At 36.2% G+C, this 17,717-nt stretch overlaps 1 protein-coding gene across 1 annotated transcript in view; it reads left to right on the top strand.

Annotated features, from left to right (window-relative positions):
- LOC103703848 (cyclin-dependent kinase E-1-like) overlaps positions 1-17,717 on the top strand; it is a 39,102-nt gene that overhangs the window by 2,578 nt on the left and 18,807 nt on the right. Inside the window, exons 3-5 of the mRNA XM_039120480.1 lie at positions 411-514; positions 681-723; positions 811-909. Of these exons, the coding sequence (XP_038976408.1) occupies positions 411-514; positions 681-723; positions 811-909 (246 nt within the window). The remainder of the gene's footprint in view (positions 1-410; positions 515-680; positions 724-810; positions 910-17,717) is intronic.

Consider the following 17,717-nt stretch of genomic DNA (forward strand, 5'->3'; position numbering starts at 1 on the left):
AAGCATGTGATACAAATTTGATAGAGCTGATTGCATGACATGACATGGCATTAATTAAATTTGAAAAAGAAAGTGACATAAAGTCCAAAAGTGGGTGCTGAGAAGGAACACGATATTAGAGTGGGCTTGATGCCCTAGATAGACTATTTGAGCTACTGATAAGCATATTATTTTAAGCTTCTTGTTTGGGCCATAACATGGTTGTGCTTCAGGTTGTAATTTGTCAATGCATGGGGTACCCAACTACCTCGAGTATGTTAGATGTTAGTTGACAGGCAAAAGAAATTTCTGTATTACTCTGTATAGTGTATGGTATAGTATGTTCATATTTCGGTTTACCAGGTAATCTACTTATTTTAGTTGTTTATAGTGTCAAAACACCTTTTTCCTTTATTTCTTATACACTGTAGGAAATCATCAGACATCACAGAGAGAAGCTTAACCATTCCATTAATCAGTACACGGTGAAGTCACTGCTTTGGCAACTGCTCAATGGGCTCAATTGTCTTCACAGGTAGGATTCTTAGATAATGTCTGATAATTAGATTCTGTGCTTCTATTGTATCTTGTATTTCTCTTTCAACTTGATGTGCTTCAGCACTATCATTGCAACTGCACACATATTACTGGAATGATTCCTAGTAAGCTTACTAAAATTGCCATGAATTTTTTGGTTGCAGTAATTGGATTATACATCGTGACCTCAAGCCATCTAACATTCTGGTACAATTATTGGCAAAGTTAATGATGTAATGTCTTGAAATAAAGATGCCTTTATTCTTCTTCATGTTGAACTTTGATATGAATCAGGTTATGGGTGAGGGTGAGGAACATGGAGTTGTGAAAATTGCTGATTTTGGACTTGCTAGAATATACCAAGCTCCATTGAAACCTTTATATGAAAATGGGGTAAAAAATCTATCATTCACATTAATGATGTTGCTGGTGGATGGAAAATTACCTTTTATTTTTTTTTACCTGCTGTGTTTCTATATACATGAGTTGACTTCTTTCTCTTATTCAAAAGCTTACTCCTATTTTATTCTCGCTGAGTGTCTTCTATTGCATTCCCTTATGTCTTCTGATGTGATTTTTTACATGAGTATGTAAATTATTAGGAACTTTGCCTTGTTTTAGGTAGCAAATAAAAATTCAAATCAAATCAAATCAGCCTTAAAATATGGTGACCAAGTAAAAGCACTGATTCAATTGCAGAATAATCTTAAGGATTGACAGTTCTGTGTTTTACTTCATTACATGAGAGGGAAAGGATCTGGCGTTGGGGATATGAGATTTATTAGTTGTCTTAGAATTTTTCATAGGAGTAATTACCACCATTGCCAACTACTCTATCTGTTGCTTCGGCTGAAGAAAAAAGTTGTGGGATGGAAAAGAGTGGAGAAGGGAAAAAACACAGAAAGAAAAAGGTAGAAAGAAGAAGAAAGGAAGTAGCAGGATGAAAAACAGAAGAAAGAAAAAACGGAAAAGATAGAGCTAGCTGATAAAGAGAAAGAAGAAAGGATTTAACAGTTGGAATATTAAAAAAAGACCAGGCAGCAGTATTGAAGAATAGAAAATAGAAATATGATGGTTACTTGTCATAGAGGAAGGGAAGTGGGGGCCCCAGAAAGAGGACAAGAAAAAATTAGAGTAGGAAGTAAAAATGGAGACAGCGCCTGTGGGTCATAGAGGAAGGGGATAGAGAGCCCGTTTGTTAACAGGGAAGCGAGGGGTGGTGAGAAAAGAGACAGAGAGGAATCATGAGAAGAATAATTGGAGAGTTCCTTGATAAATGAACGAGGGAAATGAGTATTGGGTGAGAGAGTTGAAAGTGACATTAAGAGTTGAAAGCTCAAAAAGATCTACCTTCTAATTAAAATATTTTATTCACAAACTTGGTCATGTGTTGATCTATAAGATAATCACAAATTAACTGGTTAAGTCCTATGTTAGTTATATCCAAACAATGGAAAGTCTCAGCTATAATTACATGCCTTCCGTATTAGGCTGTGATTTCATGTCATAGGGTGAAACTTGACTACATGGGGCAATATTTTGAGGGCAGCGAATGACAAAATAGAAGTGCTAAAAATCAGATAAGTCGCAATAATAGCAATCCTTATTGAGGATACTAAATACATGATGAACTTTGCTGTCATTACCAATTTGATGCGATCGAGGTTTTTTAACTATCGATGTCATAGCCATCTTGGTAGGTGACAAATACATAGATGAACTAAGATGTAAGCTTATTTGGACTTGATGGAAGATTTAAAGTTTTTCTAAATATAAAAGCTACCAGATTTGTCAAACAATGAACTAGCACTAAGATAAGTAAATGTAAACCCGTTTGTTAAAACAGGATTAATTGCTGTTTTATTGATTACAGATTTCTTCTCTCTCATTGCCATCCTACTTCTCTTCTTGTCTAGTTCACCTCTTTGACTTCTCCCGCCCAACCATGGCAAACCTGTCATTCATCATCTCAGTTGCATCACTGTCATCATCACCAAAGTTGTCGGTTATTGCCGCTGCCAGCAGTGACTCTTTTTCTTTCCCCCCTCCTCCTAGCTCTCCTGCTGGCCATTGCCTATCTGCTACCCTATGCCACCATAGCCAATGGCATCTACGAAACTTAGATCCTGGTCTAGATATTGCCGAACCACTGCCTTTTGCCACTCAATGGTCATGACGGTGCTTACACCTCCCACTGTAGGCCAGATCTCCGTCTGGCTTCGGTGTCAGGTCATGGGCTGTTTTGAGGAAACTATAATACAAAAGAGGAGGATTAGCAAATTGCAGCTGATTTACTGATATATCATGGAGTCTATAATTTTATAATGGCTCTTAAAATGAAGAGGCTGATATTTTATCTTGCATCACTGAGTGCCTAATACAGAGTGTTATCCTGGCCAAGATGAAAACCATGGTTGTGATAGTTTTTTGGTCAAAAATTCATTTGACTTTGCTGACATACTTTCTGATCCTAGGCTTGTTAAGATACCCCTTACTATTGTTAAACTCAAACATGATTTGCAGGAGTTGCATCTTGGAGTATTAAGAGCAATAATCATGGAGTGCATCCCAAAGACACTGCAATTCTAATATTACGTTCATTAAAACTTTAAACAAAGTAGAATTAATCAATATGGTGAGCATATGATCTTTGGTCAATAACACGTCACAATCTGGATTGGGTACCGACATCTTAAATATTTTTCCCTCTTTGTTGATTTCTTTAATAGGTACACTGAATGAGTAATCGCGGATCCAGGGTATTTTGATGATGTATGAAAGGATAACAATGTCATTGGTTGCTTGATGTATTTTGTTCACTAATATCTGGATTTATCTTACTTTGATCAAACCCCATGTGATGTTCCTTTTGGTAGAACATAGCAGCCATTGAAAAACTCTTTGGAGGAGTTTTCCATAAATTACTGCATTGTTTTTGATGGCGATGAATCAAAAATGATATTGGCCGGCAAAGATATTATTGTTGGAGCGTTATAAGTTAATTGTCTGGCTACATTATTATCAAATGTAATAACTACAAGATCTGATAAATTAGATGTAAAAATGTCATACCATGGACAGCTTTCATAATCAATATCTGTCTTAGATAAAAAACTTAATACAAATCAAGGACAACTGCCTAAAGATTTTGAGTTGTATAACAAAACTTGTTCTCGTGAATGTTGCTAGGTAGCATTTGATTGCTTCTTATGCATGAATATTTAAGGATTTACAACTCAACTCAACTAAGCTTTCATCCCAAACTAGTTAAGGTTGGGTACATTAATCCTTTTTCCCATTCACTTTGTTTAGGGCCACACTTTATGAAGGATGTAGTGATATTAAGTCCTTTGCTACTTCATCCCATGTGATTTGTGGTCCACCTCTACATCTCTTTCCTTCTACATACATCAAATCACTCTATACTAGTGCATCTCTTAGCCTATGTTGTACATATCCAAACTATCTAAGGCCCCGTTTGGCAGAGCTGTTGGCAGTAGAGCTTTCGGAAGTAGAGCTTTTTGAAGTAGAACTTTCATAAAAAGTTATTTGCTGTTTGGTAACTACATTTCTAAAGTACTGTGAAACTTTAAGATGTATTTGGTAAACAAACCGAGAAAGTACTTTTAGTATGATAAAATGACCATAAAAGACATTGCATGGTATTATACAATAGAGCATAATAAAATATAATATGTATTAACACATAAATATATGATATAATATAATATTATTGTAATATAATATAATATTATTGTAATATAATATAATATTATTATAATATAATGATATAATATGGTATATTATAGCATAATAATATAACATAATTTGATATTATATAACATAACATATCAATGTATTATGATATAATGTAATATAATATTATATTTATAGTATAATACAATAATAAAGGTATAAAATATTATAATTATTATCATTATATATTAACAAATATAAAAAGATATTTTCTGTAATTATAATATTTTATCATGGGTATTTTGGTCCAAAAAGAAAAAAATTTTATAAATCAAAACAGTTTTCCGACGGATGCTAAAAGTGCTTTTTCGAAGAAGCTCCATTTTGAAGTTTTTCCTAAGAAGCTGTTTTAGCTTTCTGGCAAAGTTAAAACAACTTTCTGAATTTTTTACCAAACATCCCTATTCCATTCAAAAGTACTTTTGGAGGACCAGACAGTGCTTTCTTACCCACCAAAAGCTCTGCCAAACGGGGCCTAAGTTGTCCTTCTTTCAACTTATCCTCAATTGGTGCTACCTTTTAACTTATCCTCAATTAGTGTATCTTTTTTTGTATTACCATACATCCATTCAACATTTTCATTTTGGCCACATTTATTTTATATGCATATTGCTTTCTAATTACCCAATATTCTGTACCATAAAGCATAGCTAGTCGTATTGCTGTCTTATAAAATTTTTTCTTCAACTTGATACATATCCTACGATTATATAATATTCCACTTGCACTTCTTCATTTTGTCTTATAAAATTTTTTCTTCAACTTGATAGATATCCTACGATTATATGATATCCCATTTGCACTTCTTCATTTTATGCACCTTGTTTTAATCCTCTAGATAACTTCCTCTTCAATCTCTCCTTTCTCATGAATAATCACTCCCAAATATTGAAAATAATCATTCTTAGAAATTTGATGGTCTTGAATTTTCACTCCATTTTCATTTATATTTCTAATTCTACTAATACTACATTCTATGTGTTTTGTCTTGGTCCTCAACTTAAAACTGTTAGATTTTAATGCACTCCGTCATACTTCCAAGTTACGATTAACTCCAATTTTAGTTTCATCCACTATAACTATATCATCCGTAAATAGCATGCACGAAAGAATATCATCCTGAATATGCCTAGTAAGCTCATTCATAAGAATGCAAAAGGGTAATGACTTAGAGCAGATCCTTGGTGTAAAACTTATTATGATCGGAAACTCATTTGTATTCTCATACTAGTAACTACTCCATTTACATGCCTTAATCACATTAGTATAGCTGATGAAAACACCTTTCTTTCTAACTCTCTCTGTAAGACTTTTTGAGAGAATCTATCATATGCTTTCTCTAAATCCATAAAAATCATTTGAAGATCTTGTCTTTCTTTGTATTTCCCTATGAATCTCTTAAGGAGAAAAATATCTCCCATAGTTGACCTTCTTGGCCTAAAACCAAATTGGCTCTATGATATCTTTGTGTCACAGCTCAATATGTGCTTAATCACCCTCTCCTAAAGTTTCATAGTATGGCTTATGATTTTGTTCGATGATAGTTAGAATAATTTTGAATATCATCTTTATTCTTACAAATCGGTACTATGGTACTCTTCCTCCATTCATCAGGCATCTTTTTGGTTTTTAAAATTTTATTAAATAAATTAATCAATCAAGTTATGTTACTCAAACACATTCAAACCTTAATAGATATTCCGTTAGGTCCAACCGCTTTTCTTCATTTCATCTTTTTCATGGCTCTTTTTACCTTAAATGCTCTAATTCTACATGTATATTTAACATTTTTAATCATTAGTGGAACTAGTAAGGCATCCTAACTCATTCATGGCATTCATTGAATAGCTTATCAAAATAACTCCCTCTCTTTTTGCTCCCATCCTCCTTAACTAAAACTTTTTGATTTTCATCTTTGATGAATTTAACCTGAGTCAGGTCTCTAGTTTTCTTTTATTTTAGCCTTACAGTTTTATAAATATCCTTCTCCCCATCTTTAGTTTCTAACTTACGATATAACTCTTCATATGCTTTGTCTCCGGCCCCTCGTATCATCTTTTTAACTTCTTAACCATCTTATAACGTTCATTCATTTCTCTATTCGTATGTTTAGGTAGCCTTCTACAGCACTCTTTTTTAATCTTACCTGCCAACTAAACGCTCTCATTCTACCACCAAGTTTTCTTAACATAAGGTCTTTTTTTCTTTGATTCTTCTAATATTTCTGTAGCCACTTTCTTAGTGCTGTTAGCTATCTCTTCCTACATGGTATTGATTTCTCTATCTAGATCTTTTTTTCCTTCAACATTCTATCCTTAAAAATCATTTGTTCTCTCCTTGCAAATTCCACCACCTAATCCTCGGGTTTCTATTTTCTCTAGTCCTTCTCTTCCATTCCTAATACACATATCCAAAAATATCAATCTATATTGGCTGGTTAAAATCTTAAGGGTATATTTTTACAATCTTTTGACAAAACTCGATTAATCTTTCCGATAAGGAAGAAACCTATTTGACTAGTATTATGTTCACTTTTAAAAATTATCTAGTGAGAGTCCTATTTAATGTAAGTACTAGTTAATACTAGGTCATGGCCATCATGAACTCTAAAATGGCACTTTCTTCCTCTTTTCTATCTCCAAAATCGTAACTTCCATGTATCCCCCATATGTCTATGCAGATCTCATTCGATAAAATATCTTTTCTCCAATAGGAATTTCTTGAATTAGTCCATCCATGTTCTTCTAAAAGCATTACTTTGTAGCATCATTCAGTCCTATTTGAGAAGCGCACTAATGATATTAATAGATTCCTCTCCTAACACTAATTTTATGAAGATTGTTCTATCTCCTACTCTCTTAGAGCTTAATGTCTACAACCTTATCTTTTATATTCTTATCTATAATGATTCCTACTCCATTTTTTTCTATCTTTCCCATTATATCAAAGTTTATAACCAGTTTTACCAACTTTGTTTGCTTTTTCTCCTATCCACTGTTTCTTACAAGTAAGCTATGTTAATTCTCCTTCTAGTCATTGTATCTATTAATTTCATTAATTTTCTATCAATAATCCTATATTCCAAGTTGCTAAATGCATCTTACTTTCCTGGATTAATTTTTTTAGCCATGATCGTCTATTAAAATGTGAGGATTGTTGCCTACTTCCCACCACATCTGGGCTCCAATGTGGTGCATTGAGTTAACCCTTGCTCGCTTTCCATTAAACTCGGGTCCAATGCAGTACGTCGCTAGTAGGGAATTCCCCAGTGATTTTCATATATATTTATGCTGATCATTAACCTACTGCAACTCTCCTCCTTTATCTAAGCTTGGGATTGGCTCTTTACAAAACATAGGCGGAGTTATAAATATCTAAGGATTTCATTTAAAATTTTAGTTGGTCACTTGGTTGTTTTGCTGTTGTCCATAAACTTCTTCTATTTTGTATGATGGAAATGTGTTTTGTATTTGCTGGTTTCTTCTAATGTTTATAATGGTTGGAGTTCATTCTCTTCCAAACTCATATATCTAGGTGTTGCCCAAGGTGACAAGCCAAGAGGGGGGGGTGAATTGGTTTTTCTAAGTTATTGCTATCTTACTTTAGTTGATTGATGAGTGAGTGAAATTAGAACAATGCACAATACAAACACACAAGAAGTATAGTGGTTCGGTGCTCTCCTAAGCACCTACGTCCACTCCCCAAGCGACCCCTTGGGAATTCACTATAATCCTTCGGATTACAGTTGGATTGTTTTCCGGGCTCACAATCCAAAAACCTTTACACTTTGGTTTTCCGGGATCACCAATAACCTTTGTTGGTTTTACGGGCTCACCAACGAACCTTCACAATTGGTTTTACAGGTTCACCAATAAATCTACACCGTTGGTTTTGCGGGCTTACCAACAAACCTTTACAAGGTGATTAATAAAAGAAAGAAGAAAGTTGAAGCTCCTAGATGAGCAAATATAACAATTATAAGCTACAAAGAAGAGTTTAGAGAATAGTTATCGCTTGATGAGACTTCTCTCTTCTTTGTCAAGAATGCTTCACTCTTCAAGGGTGGATAGAGCTTTTGATATCTCTTGGAGTCTGCTCAACCACTTTCTTTTTAACTCTTGAATGGAACACTTGGATGAAGAAGATTAGGGCACTTGTCTTTCTTGTGTAAGCTTTGATATTTTGCAAAAGGATACTTCCTCTGATGAATAGTGTCACTTTAAATAGTTTCTTTCATCTATTGGACAAGCCCCAATAGTTAGAATTCAAAAAACTAGCCGTTACTCACTGTTGGGAGGTCAAAAAGTACTTCTGCAGAACTAGCCGTTATGCTTCTGCCCGTGCTTGGGTCGACTCAACTTTTACTGGGGTCGACCCAACTTTTACTTGGGTCGACTCAACTTTTACTGGGGTCGACCCAACTTTCACTTGGGTCAACTCATGCAACATTGGGGTCGACCCTCTCAGAAACCACAGAACCTTGCATTTCAGCCTTCCTTCACTTGGGTCGACTCAACACTTTTTTGGGTCGACTCAAGGTTCAGTTGGGTCGACTCAACTTCCACTTGGGTCGACCCTCTCAGGATTTTCAGAGAACCTATTTTTGAATGTCATTGCCTTTGGGTCGACTCATGTTAACTTGGGGTCGACTCAAGTTTGGGTCGACTCAAGTTTCATTTGGGTCGACCCTCTCAGGGTTTCCAGAGAACTATTTTCTTGAGGCTTGAGGATTGGGTCGACTCATCCTTTACTTGGGTCGACCCAAGTACTGTTCATCCGTGCCATTTTTGCAGAAGTGTGCCAGATGGTTTCTTGATGTGCCGGGGTCGACTCAATCAATCTTGGGGTCGACTCAATCCACACTTTGCTGCAACTTAAGGTTAGATTTATCCATATAATCAATGAAATAAACTTTAAGCAATTTTGAATATATGTCATGGTAGTTCTACATACTCCAAACAATGAAAATTACTATTGTCCACTTAAGAGTATGTCTCACTTGAAGCTTTGCCGAATTAGAATTTAGAATTCACTATCCCTTTCCTATCGCAAATTTTATCTCATTAATAATTAATGAAATGCATCTTTATCTCATTATACTAATTTATCGAGAGTGACGGACTTATTAATGATGTATCAAGTTAACTTGTAACATACTCTTAATCATTGTATTAATCATCAAAATACCACTATCATCCTCAATCTTTCCCTTTTTGATGATTACAAAATACTGAGTATGAGCCTATTGATACTTAACTAAAAATTAGTTTTAGAAGAGCTCAAGTTGCTGAATTTCAGCTTTTCAAATTTGAGAGTGAAGTCTCCCCCTATTTCATCCAAATGTTTCCAATTTGACCTTTTGAATTACTCCTCATTTCTTTTATATTTCATTAAAGATGAAACTTCAAAAATTTGAGATAAAGCATTAGTTTCAGATTATATATCGAGGTGTGAAAGGTATGTGCCAAATTCTGAAATTCGATTTAAGTCTTAGACTTTAACATTTTCATTGTTACAAATTTCTCCCCCTTAAATGTACAGTCTTTCCTAATATAATTTTCAACCTTGTTTGTCAACTTATACTCTTTTCTTGCTTCTCCCCCTTTTTGTTATCATCAAATAGGTGCATGGTAATAGATAAGTAGACACAATAAATAATAAACAGTTCAATTTCATTGATCAAAATGGAACATTGTAAGACATTAATGTCAAAACAAAACAAATACAATGTTCCTCAATCAAGGTACAAAGTACATGATCAACACAAAATACATATGAGAACTAGATATATATCCTAGGCTCTAATCATAATGCTAATATCAGCCTAGGGGGTATCTAATGGCTGTGATCTAGTCCTCATCCTCCGAGCATATGTGGCGAGTGGAGGTCGAGCCTGATGGGACTGAGTCTGGCGTGGAGCTCGGTGAGCTGGATGACTCTGTGCCGAAATCTCTGACTTAGCTGCCTGGGGCACAGATGGACCATGAACCTCTCTCTCTCTCCGTAGAGCTCCTATCTGCTCTCTAAGATCGCCAATCTTAGCAGTCATAATATCCAATCTGCTCGTCAATCCATCAGTGATAGTCCTCGCCTGAGCTGACATAAGCTCAGTCATCCTACTCCAAAACTCATCTGAGTACCCCGCGGGAACAGATGACGAAGGTCCAGCCTCTGAAGGTGCTGTAGGATGATCCGCAGGCTCCTCATCCTCTGGTGCATCACCCTCTGGAGCATCACCCTCTGGTGCATGTATCCCAGCTCCTGTATGCACCCACTGCCCGTTCACCTTCTCATAACCCATGCGAATAAGGGATCGTGCAGTGTACGTGTCAGTAAAAAGTAGATGCCTGGAGATCTCTCCCTCTACTGATATGTCATGCTGTCGGAAGATCAGGGTGAGTATCATACCATAAGGCAGGGAGACTCTCGAATTGCATATGACCTTTCTCATCTGCCTAAGTATCATAGCTGGGAGGTTCAGGGGAATGCCCTGAATAATGTGCTCCATGACGACCAGGTCTCGCTCAGAAATAAGATCAAATCTCCCGCTTTTCGGAAACAAAATCCGACCTATGAAGTTGTGCAACAACCTCATCTCAGCTGAAAGAGAGCTTGCTATTACATTTTCGGAATAATCAAAATCATCATTCTTGAGAATCAACTGTAGAGCTCTCAACTTATTTTCAGGCTTTTCTGGAGTTGCTCCTTCGCAGGGGAGATGAAGCAACTCACTTAAACTTTCTTCGGAAACCCTAACCCTTACTCCTCGGACTTCAGATATAAGCCCTCCCATTCCAGTTTTCAGAAAGGCATAGAACTCACGAACCAATCCTGGGTAGATCACCACATCTAGGGAGCAAAGATACTTCCATCCTTGCCTTCGGATCCAATCACCCAACCGGAACCCTTCTTGATCCAAAAACTCGGAGTGGATCCTTCTTCCCGTGGTAACCGGTCTCCCCGTAAATTTTACAAGTTGAACTGAAGGGGAGGGAGGAGGAGGAGGCTCTACACGTGTCTCACCTTGTGGAGGCACTGTAGAAGGCTCTGTAGCAGCTCTATCCGCACGGATGGTCCTCTCGGATCGCTTGGCTACGGCTTTCTTGGGTCCCATTTCTTCAAGATCTTGATCTAATCTACTGTTTGGAGATGATTGGAAGAGATTTGAGAGTGGGGAATAGGGTTTTCGGAAGAGGACAAAGAGAATACAGTTCTCTAGATAGCTCACGGGTCCCCCTTTTAACAGTAGGGTCCCGTCGTTGGGTCGACCCTAGATTTTTCTTGGGTCGACTCAACGTTGGGTCGACCCCATTCTGGGTTGGGTCGACCCAAGTTCAGAAATTTTTCTCTCTTCCTTTTTCCTTTTTTTTTAAAAATTTTTCTTTCTTCCAATCTTTACAAATTCTTACTGGGACAATGATACATGAGTTAGAAATCTATAGATGACTAGTTTGACTAATGTTTCATGGGTTTTTAGAAATGGGAGGAGAGTATTGTGATACAGCTTGCTCCTTTTTATATCTCCTCAATCAAAAGGATCACATATGCCTAATTCCCTCCTTAGCATGCAAAATCTATCTTCACTCAAAGGTTTTGTGAATATGTCACCTAATTGTTTCTCAGTACATATATGCTCAATACAAATATTTCCATTTTGCACATGATCTCTAATAAAATGATATCTTATTTCAATGTGTTTGGCTTTAGAGTGCTGAACCGGATTTTTAGTAAGGTTGATGGCACTAGTATTATCACACTTTATAGGAATGTTATCTAGTTTAATTCCATAGTCCTCTAATTGTTGCTTAAGCCATAATACTTGAGCACAGCAACTGCCGGCGGCTATATATTCGGCTTCAGCCGTTGACAGTGCTACTGAATTCTGCTTTTTGCTAAACCATGATACCAAATTATTTCCTAAAAATTGACATGTTCCACTAGTGCTCTTCCTATCTAATTTGCATCCAACAAAATCTGCATCAGAGTAGGCAAGCAATTCTAGACAGGAGTCTCTTGAGTACCATAATCCTATGTTTGTAGTCCCTCTCAAATATCTAAGGATTCTTTTAACAGCACTTAAATGTGACTCCTTAGGATTTGATTGGTATCTAGCACATATTCCCACACTAAACACTATGTCTGGTCTACTAGCAGTAAGGTAGAGCAAGGATCCAATTAATCCTCTATAAAGCTTCATATCAATACTTTTTCTTTTCTCATCTTTGTCTAGCTTACTAGTGGGATTCATTGGGGTGCCTACTCCCTTGTGATTTTCATTCCCAAATTTCTTTAATATTTCCTTTGTATACTTAGTTTGATGAATGAAGATACCTTCTTTAGTTTGTTTGATTTGTAACCCGAGAAAGAAATTTAGTTCTCCCATTAAACTCATCTCGAATTCTCCTTGCATTAAATTAGCACACTCTTTGCAAAGATTGTCATCTGTGGCACCAAAAATTATGTCATCTACATATATTTGTACCACTAGCAGATTTTTGTCTTCTCTTTTAAGAAAAAGTGTTTTGTCTACATTTCCTCTACTGAAATCATTATTCAGTAGAAATTTGCTTAGTCGATCATACCAAGCTCTAGGTGCTTGTTTTAGTTCATATAATGCCTTATGTAGTCTAAACACATGATTTGGCAATTCATGATTTTCAAAATCAGGAGGTTGCTCTACATATATCTCTTTCTCTATAAAACCGTTTAAGAAGGCACTTTTTACATCCATTTGATACAACTTGAAATCCATGAAACATGCAAAAGCTAGAAGTAACCTAATATCCTCTAATCTAGCCACGGGAGCAAATGTTTTCTCAAAGTCTATCCCTTCTTCTTGATTGTATCCCTTAGCTACAAGTCTAGCTTTATTTCTTATAACTACCCCATTTTCATCTAATTTATTTCTAAAGACCCATTTTGTTCCAATTACAGAGTTATGCTTTGGTCTCTCAGTTAATGTCCATACATTACTTCTTTTGAATTGATTTAATTCTTCTTGCATAGCATTTATCCAATTGGTGTCTTTTTCAGCTTCTTCATAAGTCTTAGGTTCTAACTGTGAAACAAAAGCAAGATAATCATTTAAATTTCTGAGAGAGGATCGAGTTCTTACCCCTTGAGATGGATCACCAATGATTAAGTCTTTAGGATGTCCATATGCATACCTCCATTCCTTTGCTAAGTCTTGAGATTGTGGTGGCACGCAATCATTTTCCATCTCTTGATTTGGCGTATCATTAAGATTCAATTTTTCAAAGTCAATAATTCCTGCATCATCATCAAGAATACTTTCTCTCCTAGGAGACTCACTATCAGACTTATCAAAAATGATATTAACTGACTCTTCAACTACAAGAGTTCTTTTATTGAATACTCTGTATGCCCTGCTAGATGTAGAGTATCCTAAGAAGATACCTTCATCTGACTTGGCATCAAATTTACTTAGATCCTCCTTGCCATTGTTTAAAAGAAACATCTACATCCAAATACTCTAAGATACTTAGCAGTTGGTTTCTTATTCTTCCAAAGTTCATAAGGAGTTTTCTTGGTTATTGGTCGTATTAAAACTCGATTAAGAATATGGCAAGCAGTGCTTATAGCTTCAGCCCAAAAGTACTTTGGAAGATTTGACTCGCACAACATTGTGCGTGCCATTTCTGCCAAGGTCCTATTTTTCTGTTCAACAACTCCATTTTGTTGAGGCGTTCTAGGTGCTGAAAATTGATGTGAGATACCATTTTTATTACAAAATTCTTCAAAGTGTTGATTTTCAAATTCAGTTCCATGATCACTTCGAATTGCTATTAAGGTGAGCTTCTTTTCATTTATGATGTTTTTATAATATTTCAAGAATGCTGAAAATGCTTCATTTTTATGTGCAAGAAATGAAACCCATGTATATCTTGAAAAATCATCTACTATAACTAGTCCATACTTCTTCCCTCCTAGACTCGCGGTTCTAGTGGGTCCAAATAGATCCATATGTATGAGTTCAAAAGGCCTAGTGGTCGATACTATATTCTTTGATTTGAAGGATGATTTTGTTTGCTTTCCTAATGAGCATGGTCCACAGATTTTGTCCTTTTCAAAGATCAGTTTTGGCACATCTTTTATTAATTCCTTCTTGACTAGTTTTGATATTAAGTCCATACTAGCATGTCCTAGTCTACGATGCCAAAGCCAGCTTGTTTCATTTTTCTTTTCTTCATTAGTAATTAAACATAATCCATTTTTCTTGCCTAATTCATGAAGGTCTACTATGTAAATATTTCTTTGCCTTTGACCTATAAGTACAATGCTATTATCTTTAGGATTTGTGATTAAGCAAACTGAGGCTTCAAATGTGACTTTAAACCCTTTATCATAAAATTGACTTATGCTAAGTAAGTTATGTTTCAAACCATTAACTAATAAGACATTTTCTATAAAGATAGATGGAGTAATGAAAATTTTATCCTTTCCAATGATATATCCTTTTCCATTGTCTCCATAGGTTACTACTCCACCCTTCTTAGATTCCAAGGTGACAAATTGTTCTACGTCACCTGTCATGTGTCTTGAACAGCCACTATCTAGATACCATCGTTTATCCACCTTATTAGCTGCAAGACACCCCTGCAATCAAGATCAAGAATAAGCTTTAGGTACGCAAACTATGTTGGGTCCTTTAGGGTTAGTACTTGATGTTCCTTTTGGAACCCAAACTTTCTTGAATTTAAGCTTATGATTATTACTCAATTTGTTGTTGCTAGACTTTCTATAGTTACATTCAAATGCTTTATGTCCTAATTTATTGCAGCAATGACAAGTTATCTTTTCATTTTTGGCTTTCACAAATATGTTCTTTAAGTATTTTTGTTTTCTATTTGTTTTATATCCTAATCCAGCTTTATCATATACGGCTTTTTGACTATCAAGAATCATATTTAATTTGGTTGAGCTAAGTGTAAACTTGTCTACTAAGGATTTGTATTTTTCAGCATCTTCTTTTAACTTGACATTTTCAGCAATTAGATTCTCGGTTTCATTTGTGAATCTCTTACTTAATGTTTCATAGTTATTAGATAGTTTCAGCTTATCTTTGATAAGAGATTGATTTTCATCTTTTAGAACTTTATTTTTATTGATTAGTTTTTTGTGTTCTTCCATGAGTTCTAAAAATGCATCGTGTAATTCATCAACAGTAAAATCACATTCAAGTTCAGAATCTACCTCATCGTCATTGGCCATATGGCAGATTTGGGCCTTCTCTTGATGATCTTCCTCTTCCGAACTTGACTCCTCACTTTCACTCCATTCAGCCATGAAGTTTTTCTTCTTAAGTTTTCTTGCCATCCACTTTAATTCCGGGCAATCTATCTTATAATGCCCGGGCTTGTTACACTCATAACAAATTGGTGTTTCCTTTTCTTTTTCTTTGTCCGTACCCTTTTCTTTGCTTGAGCTACCTTTGAAGAAGGGCTTCTTTTTATGAAATCTCTTCTTTCCTCTCATAAATTTTCTGAATTTTCTTCCAAGCATAGCCATTCCTTCTTCATTAAATTTCTCATCATCATCAGATTCTTCCGATTCAGTTTCTTGTTTTGGAGTGGTAGACTTTAAGGCAATGGTCTTTCTTCTCTTGACCTCATCTTCTGAATTTTGCCTCATGGTCAACTCATGGGTCATGAGTGATCCTAGAAGTTCCTCCAATTGCAGTGTATTGAGGTCCTTTGCTTCCTGGCCTCCCAAACTCTTGGTAGAGACCTGAGAATTTTTCGCACCAATTCAGAGTTAGTATAAGACTTTCCTAAACTCTTTAGCCCATTTATGATTTCAGTGAAACGAGTAAATATTTCAGTTATGGACTCAGTGGATTCCATTTTAAACAATTCATACTTATGTACTAATATGTCTATTTTTGACTCCTTAACTTGATTTGTTCCTTCATGTGTGACCTCAAGTTTATTCCAAATTTCTTTTGCGGAGATGCATGTAGATATTCTATTGAATTCACTTATATCTAGTGAACAGTAAAGTACATTAATCGCTTTAGCATTTAGTTGTGCTAGTCTTCTATCACTTTCATTCCAATCCATTTCTGGTTTGGGTATGATAGTGCCCTCTATACTAATTGTGGGTGTGTGAGGTCCTCTAGTTATAATATATCACAATTCATAGTCTAGAGCTTGAATGAATATCCTCATCCTAGCTTTCCAGTATGTGTAATTTGTGTCATTAAATAGAGGAGGTCTATTTGTGGATTGCCCCTCACTCATAGAACATCCCACTTGGGTTGTCATGATCTTTGACTCTTGATTGTGAGATCAACAAATACTATATGAGCACCTGGCTCTGATACCACTTGTTGCCCAAGGTGACAAGCCAAGAGGGGGGGTGAATTGGTTTTTCTAAGTTATTGCTATCTTACTTTAGTTGATTGATGAGTGAGTGAAATTAGAACAATGCACAATACAAACACACAAGAAGTATAGTGGTTCGGTGCTCTCCTAAGCACCTACGTCCACTCCCCAAGCGACCCCTTGGGAATTCACTATAATCCCTCGGATTACAGTTGGATTGTTTTCCGGGCTCACAATCCAAAAATCTTTACACTTTGGTTTTCCGGGATCACCAATAACCTTTGTTGGTTTTACGGGCTCACCAACGAACCTTCACAATTGGTTTTACGGGTTCACCAATAAACCTACACTGTTGGTTTTGCGGGCTTACCAACAAACTTTTACAAGGTGATTAATAAAAGAAAGAAGAAAGTTGAAGCTCCTAGATGAGCAAATATAACAATTATAAGCTACAAAGAAGAGTTTAGAGAATAGTTATCGCTTGATGAGACTTCTCTCTTCTTTGTCAAGAATGCTTCACTCTTCAAGGGTGGATAGAGCTTTTGATATCTCTTGGAGTCTGCTCAACCACTTCCTTTTTAACTCTTGAATGGAACACTTGGATGAAGAAGATTAGGGCACTTGTCTTTCTTGTGTAAGCTTTGATATTTTGCAAAAGGATACTTTCTCTGATGAATAGTGTCACTTTAAATAGTTTCTTTCATCCATTGGACAAGCCCCAATGGTTAGAATTCAAAAACTAGCCGTTACTCACTGTTGGGAGGTCAAAAGTACTTCTGCAGAACTAGCCGTTATGCTTCTGCCCGTGCTTGGGTCGACGCAACTTTTACTGGGGTCGACCCAACTTTTACTGGGGTCGACCCAACTTTCACTTGGGTCGACTCATGCAACATTGGGGTCGACCCTCTCAGAAACCACAGAACCTTGCATTTCAGCCTTCTTTCACTTGGGTCGACTCAACACTTTTTTGGGTCGACTCAAGGTTCAGTTGGGTCGACTCAACTTCCACTTGGGTCGACCCTCTCAGGGTTTCCAGAGAACCTATTTTTGAATGTCATTGCCTTTGGGTCGACTCATGTTAACTTGGGGTCGACTCAAGTT

This window comes from Phoenix dactylifera, unplaced genomic scaffold (genome assembly GCF_009389715.1).
Source record: "Phoenix dactylifera cultivar Barhee BC4 unplaced genomic scaffold, palm_55x_up_171113_PBpolish2nd_filt_p 000808F, whole genome shotgun sequence".
In the NCBI taxonomy this organism is placed as follows: Eukaryota; Viridiplantae; Streptophyta; class Magnoliopsida; order Arecales; family Arecaceae; genus Phoenix; species Phoenix dactylifera.